The 7,037-nt window shown below is 38.3% G+C and overlaps 1 protein-coding gene across 1 annotated transcript; it reads right to left on the bottom strand.

Moving 5' to 3' along the window:
* Window positions 1-102: 102 nt before the first annotated feature.
* On the bottom strand, window positions 103-6,267 carry LOC114635251 (plasma kallikrein-like; the record flags this gene model as incomplete). Its single annotated transcript, XM_028783927.1, has 4 exons — window positions 103-241; window positions 626-785; window positions 4,193-4,299; window positions 6,105-6,267. Coding segments are annotated over 4 exons (548 nt in total), but the record flags the coding sequence as incomplete, so codon positions are not given.
* Between the last annotated feature and the right edge of the window lie 770 nt (window positions 6,268-7,037).

Below are 7,037 nucleotides of genomic sequence, written 5' to 3'. Positions count from 1 at the left end.
ATATATATATATATATATATATATATATATGGCATCATATTCCCCGGGTCCCCGGGAATGGCACGTGAATGTTTTGGGTCACTCTTCTTTAGGACATTACAATCACAGTGGAATAATTGTCATCTAATTACCAATCTCTGAAAGTGCACAGGACTTCAGTGAGAATCCAGACACCAGGTTGTCCACTGACTTTATGCTGGTGGGTGTTCCACTTGAACCACGCTTCAGCAGGCAGTTCTTCCTGAATATCAACAAAAGATGCTGTTATGCTTCCTTTCTTGAGCTGTGCGAGTACGTGGGGATAATATTCATTATTGAATTGGTAACCACCGAGGGGCACAGTTGGACCATTATTAATCAATAGACGCTTTTCCCTTCTGCAAATGGAGTGGCAGACGACATTGCCTGACACTATGCCCATACACAGCCTATCAGTCGACAAATGAAGTTTACCATCTTTGGGAGGAAACTCCACTGGAATGAAGTATGTAAATAAGGAATGTAAAAAGGAAGGGGCTTCGACCGCATGCCCCTTGCACTTTGACTGGAGGGAAGCAGATAGGTTTTTTTCACAGAGGATGCTGTTGCATCCTGGAGTGTCCTCTTGGGACTGTGACTCACTCACCGGTACTCTGGTCTGTGAAATGCATTTGTAGCATATGTGAAAAATTGGCAGTGAATATTATTTGTGCACAGTTTCTGGCATTCTTCAATACTGTCGGTCTTAGATATGTTAAAGTTGGACCCTCTCATATCAAGTCCTTCGTATATGTCTCGGTGGCAAGCTGAAATGAAACACAGAGAGATATTTGAGCAAATTTCCTTTTAGACACAGATAGGCTGCCCTTCCCTCAGAGTCATTCTTTTTAGACATGGATACATGGCTCCGTATCTCTGGATTCTGTCAGAGTCATTTTAAAGGCCAGTATCCAATTTTGATGACTTCCCTGGTAAGTACAGGAATTAGATTATTTTTATTACATATCTAAATTATCAAATGGTGCTGGACATTAGCTCACCTCTGGTGTGTTTACCTGACCCTAGCATTAAAAGCAGGTTATTTTGCTTCTTAGACTGCAAGGGGTTTGCAACAATACAGAACAATACAATTTCACATTGAAGCTATCAGTGGCACTGATAAGCAAAGAAGCCAACCATAACAGGGGTCCTGATAGTGTGTGCCAGAGATTCAAAGTATTTGACAAATGAGGAACCTTTGACTTCTGGGTCAAAAATAAAACAAAAACACAAACAAACAAACAGAAAACCCCAAACCAAAAACCACCACCACCAAAACAAACAAGCAAACAAAAACAAAACATCATGATCTGTATCTATTTCTCTTCCTTCACCTATTCAGGTCTGGTTGTGATTTGTGACGACGGTCAGCCACAACTCTGACACCTGTGTCGAATCTTTTACAGACTGTCTCAATTTTTTTATATGCACAGTGAAATCATTTCCCTTCTTGCTTTAAACCTTTCTTAAATTCTATCACTACCACCACAGCTACCACCTCCACCACCACCACAGTCCCTGCACCCTTTCTTGTCCTTTCTAGACTGGTTGGCTTGGAACTCTTGTGGTAACTATAGGAAGCCCTGAGTAATTGTGAAAAGAGCAGGTGAAGTCTGTAGTCTATAGTCTGTAGATGTTGGCACAGCCATCTGAAGGACCAATGGCTCAGACCCATGAGAAACTGGCAAAGCCTTCCCTGGGTCTCAGTAGTAGTGTTTAGGAACAATTGACCAGTGTATACTACGACTAGCAACTTCACATTCTGCTCCAAGATGATTACATACCAAGAGGAACGACTCCCTGCCTGTGGAGACCTCCTGCTCAGACTAGCTAATCCCTCCCCTGGGCTGTATATAATAAGCACTCTGGGGGTTGGGGGTTCAGTGCTCATCATAAACACACACTATTCCAGCTTCTCTGCGCATGCGTCTGTGTGTCTGTTATTACTTATTTTCATGATGTTCCTACTCAGTTTTCCAGGACCAAAACTATGCTGGATGTGGCAGTCTCCCATTTCAGACCAAGCTGGCTTTAAATTTAAAATGTTCTTTGCTTCTGCCTTCCTGGTGCTCAGATTATAGCCATGTGCTAGCACACCAGTTTTTAAAAGTTTCTTCAATTCTACTTAAGCATCCCTTCATTGAAATGTATCTTATATATTAAAAATAGTTGATTCTTTTAATAGAAGTTAAGCCAAATTAAGCTCTTAAGTTTTGTTTTTAAGACAATGCAATTAGATACTTAGTTAAGCAAGCTGTGTGTGTGTGTGTACGTGAATGTTAGCACAAACAATATTCTATTGTCCATAACTATAAGTTTCTAAGAATTGTAAAATTAATTTAAACATGGGAGACAGTACACATATACAAACTAATAGAAAATATTATGCTAAACTCCCAGAAGTTTATAGGGCAGGAAACTGTAAATGGTAAAAATGGGGTTCTTTTAAATTTGCTTCAGATAAGAAAGGACATGAGCTGAGGGTTAGGATGAGGCAGTAACGAATAAAAATATTTTCTTAATGATGATCCATAAATTTTAAGCCTGCCTCTTAATAGTTTTACTAAAACTGGTTCGTGAGATCACTTTTTAACTTGAAGATATTTCTTGAAGGTATTTGGGAGAAAGTTACAAAGGGACTTTAGTGCCAAACTCAGTGAGTAAGATTAAGCTAGGAGGAAAACAAGACAACTAAGAAAGCTTTGGGGAAGGCACAATAATTCTATTTTTTAAAATTTTGTTGTTGGTCACAATAATTAGACACAACACTTCATCAAGTAATATACAACAAGTTATATCAGTTTATGGGTTTGATATTATAAGATAGAAGTATTTCACTTCAGGATATACCTCTATCTCTATATCTTCTATATCTCTATCATCTATATCTATATCTATCTCTGTTTCTCTCTCTCTCTCTCTCTATCTCTATCTCTTCTCTGTCTCTGTCTCTGTCTCTATCTCTATCTCTATCCATTACACCAGTAAAGCAGTATTTATAGCCAAGTCATTGCCCCCCTTCATTAACTGACTAAAACTTAAGTTCCAGACTCTGAATGTGTGTGTGGTGAGAGAGAGCATTGTTATTATTGGAGCTAAATGAGAACATTTGAAATTTGAACCTATGGAATGAACGATGTAAGAACAAAACAGTATAGTTGAACTCACCACCTCATTCTTTTTTAGCACTTTCACTTTCTAACAGTCCCTCTCATCCTATAAAACTGCCTTCTTTGTACTAAGCCTTTCAGATGGGATGGGACGGGAATTAAGATGCTATGTTCTAGGACAAAAGCTCTCTAGCTCCCTAGCGTTCACATTCCTTGTAAGAAATATTACGCTTAGCAAGATTGACAGAACTCAGCCCCTCAGTCTAACTCAGTGACAATGAGTTCTTAAACCAGCATTTCTCAACCTGTGGGTGGAGACTCCTCTTTCGTGGTTGAAAGACCCTTTCACAGGAGTCGCCTAAGACCATTGGAAAACACAAATATTCACAATTATGATTCATAAGAGTAACAAAATTACAGTTATGAAGTGTCGATGGAAAGAGTTTATGGTTGGTGACCACCACCACCACAAGAGAAAGCATATTAAAGAGGTGCAGCATTAAGAAGGCCGAGAACCACCAGCTTAATCCTGTATCAGTGGCCCTGATGGTGGCCAGAATATTTTCTGTTGTGTCTGACTGCACCAACTCTGGACATTACCGTAGAGTTCCCTCTCCAGTTCAGTTGTAACCATCTAACCTGTCTCCAGACATTACCAACTGTTTTTTGATGTGGAAAGGGCAAAGTCAGTTCTGGCAGTGACCATAAATTCCCCCAAAGTTCACTTTGGGATGAGATGTCCCCTGAATCTTATCTGAAAAGTCTGTTGTGGAAACAGGGAAGGCCTATTATCTAGACTGTACATTCATTTCTCACAAATCACATTGTGTGTGAGTACTACAGATAATAAGAGCCTGTTAAGGCTGTGTATTATAACTGATAAAGACATAAACATTACCAAGATAAAAGTACCCCCTTCTTTCGGCCATGATGACGCCTAGCTCTGTTACTTTTCTTGGTGTTCTCTTCTGAAAGTCCGCCATAGTATAGACTTTGAGCAAAACCTACCCGAGTTTGAGTGTTATTAACACAAATTTAGTTGGGGAAAAAATTCTACATCTTACCACTTATTTGATCACCACACTGCTTTAAAGAATGACCAGAGATGGCCCCTGTCCGGTGTATTCTTGGCAAAGTCCCTGTAATGCTCTCTTTCATGAAGCAACCAAACCTATTTAAAAACACACACACGCACACATTTTAAAAGGGGAATAGAAGGACAAATATACATTAAGAAATTATACAGCATTTAATATAGGGTAGTAAATAAGGTCCAGGGTGAGGAAATTAATAACATTTCCTTGACACTTACTGAAAAGGATATTCTTAAGACAAGCGCACACTATCTACAGTGTCGTTTTTCTTAGTGCTCATGCTTCAAGCACAGGGAGCCAACCACATTCAAGAGTTAATGATTATTTCCGCATTCTGAAGGTCGGTAGCTCCTCTTTCCAAAACATAATTGGGTTTGTTTTTGGTTTAAGTGGTACTGAGGAGGAAAGCCTGGGCTCACATATGCTAGCCTGGGCTCACATACACTAATCAAGTGCTGATCACTTGCTAGCCTCTTCCCCCCATCCCACCCCAGCTTTTATTTAGTTTACTTTGAGAGAAGGTCTTATTAACTTACACAAGCCGACTTTACACCTATGATTCTCCTGTCTGAAGGGTCTACATTTTCTAAAATGGTGATTATTTTTATAGATATTTTAATTTACTTTTGAAAATTTGAACCAGCTATGAGTTGAGTCTGTGTACGATGCTCATCTGGTTTATTGATTCCTGGAAGTTTCCATATAATGAGAGGCTTTTTCTGTCTTCAATATCAACTCTGTGTTATCTTTACTATTTATAAGAATCCCAGAACCTAGTTCAATTTTTTAAAAAGTGAATCTCACATAGCCTGGGTTTTAGTTTTGTTTTTTTTTTGTTGTTGTTGTTTTTTGGTGTTTTGTTTTTTGTTTTGTTTTGTTTTGTTTTTGTACAGGTCAGCATGTAGGGATCAGAGAATGAGTTTCAAATTTCAAATTTTTAAATTAAGATAGACTGAAGAGAAAAGTTATATATGTATGAAATCGGAAGCAAAAATTTACATTTGGCTATTGATCAAATGAAATAAAATTAAGGTAAAATTTTCAACTATATTTCTAATACTTGTTCTTGTCAAAATTACCACTTAATAATACACACATGCACACACACACATACACAGAGGGGGGGAAATGCAGATGAAATTTTCATCTTTTACCAGAAAGTAATATATATGATTAAAATATATATTTGCCAGTGAAAGTATAAAATGCACTGTGAAGTTCCCCAGCTTCCTTTTCAAACGACTACTGTAACTGGATAGAGGTTCACTGAGTTGTACAGTCTCTGGGTCTGGTTAATTTGAGTGTGTGATTGTTTTATCTACAGAATTTAAAATAAATTATAATTAATGCACAATAAATCATGAATAAAACAGAAAATATGTAATGGAATGCTACTTAGTTCTGAAGAAAAACGAAATCACAAAAACTGCAGGAAAATGGATGGACTTAGAATGTTTAATATTAAGTGAAGCCGTATAATCTCAGAAAGAAAAACCCTCATGTTCTCCCTCATATGCATAACCAGCCAATAACATATTTATATACATAACAAATGTACATGTGGGGACAGTGTAACACGTTGAAAGTGAAGAAGAAAGGCTAAGTATTACAGTGTGAGGAAGGGCCCTTTCTTGTTGCATGCTGTCTTTGGACTAGGGCTGTAGTATCTCTACCTTAGCTGCTGTGAACAAGTGCAGTGGTTGCTTAGACTCTCTTTCTCTGGCTTCAGTACTCAAGCAGTCTGCATTGGAAAGTCCCAGCCTAGGAGCTTCTGATGCAAATAGTCATTGAACACTCTGAGAAACATGACACCATCTTTGCATACAGTGGGAAGCAGTTTGAGAATCATCTACCCTGGCAATGATAAAGCACCACGTCTTACCTCTTATCTGTCTCTTTGGGTGGAGTCACAGCAAGGAAGCTGAACAGGAGACACCTGGGGTGAAATGTGCACATCTTCTGACAGTACTGGGCATCTGGGGTGTAGATGGCAGCTAGATCCCCACCTCTGAAGAAGGTATTTTTATACAGTTGACTCAGACACCCTGTGATATAAAAGTTAATTTTGAGAGAAAGTGTAACCATTTTAACAGAAATGCATATGTTTCGTTATTCTTTTTTATTTATCCCAGTGGCTACTCAAAGATCTATACAATGAATGAAACATTTTGACAACTGTCAAACAATACAGCATGCTATTTAAAGTCATCTTATGGACATTTATGCATAAAAGTTGACTCTTTTTATCACCTATATAATAATGTGTACATAAACTACCTGTTAAAATATAGTATAATTTTTTTCTGCCTTCTTTCTAACATGCTATGAAAACATCTCACCTTAAAAATAAAACTACAGCATTTTTCAAAACCCTTTTAGGACAACCATCTCCCTAAATTCCTCAACATCTTGAGGGCAGCTTGAGGTTAGGGCCATTATTTGTATCTCTTTTCTCTCTCTCTCTCTCTCTCTCTCTCTCTCTCTCTCTCTCTTTTTTAATGAAAGAAGTCAATAATTGAGTCTCAGAGTTCAGGTGTGGTTAATATCACACAGTGAATAAATACCCTGGGACACAAACTCATCCTTCCTGACTCTCAACCCTGTCGGTCCCCTTTTCGAGCATGCAGTGTTACATGTTGCTCTTTACCCAACCTTATTTAAGCAAAATAATAAATATTGAGTGCTTATTTCCTACTAGCTCATTTCTTGATAAAGAAAATGTATTTGCAGAGACTCACACTCAGACATTTTACACAGAGAGAGAGAGGGGGAAGAGAGAAGAGAGAGGGAGAGGGAGAGGGAGGGGGAGGGGGAG

This window comes from Grammomys surdaster, unplaced genomic scaffold (genome assembly GCF_004785775.1).
Source record: "Grammomys surdaster isolate TR1022 unplaced genomic scaffold, NIH_TR_1.0 73489, whole genome shotgun sequence".
Classification (NCBI taxonomy): domain Eukaryota; kingdom Metazoa; phylum Chordata; class Mammalia; order Rodentia; family Muridae; genus Grammomys; species Grammomys surdaster.
Note: the sequence above shows the minus strand (reverse complement) of the source record. Positions and strands in the feature narration are given on the sequence as shown.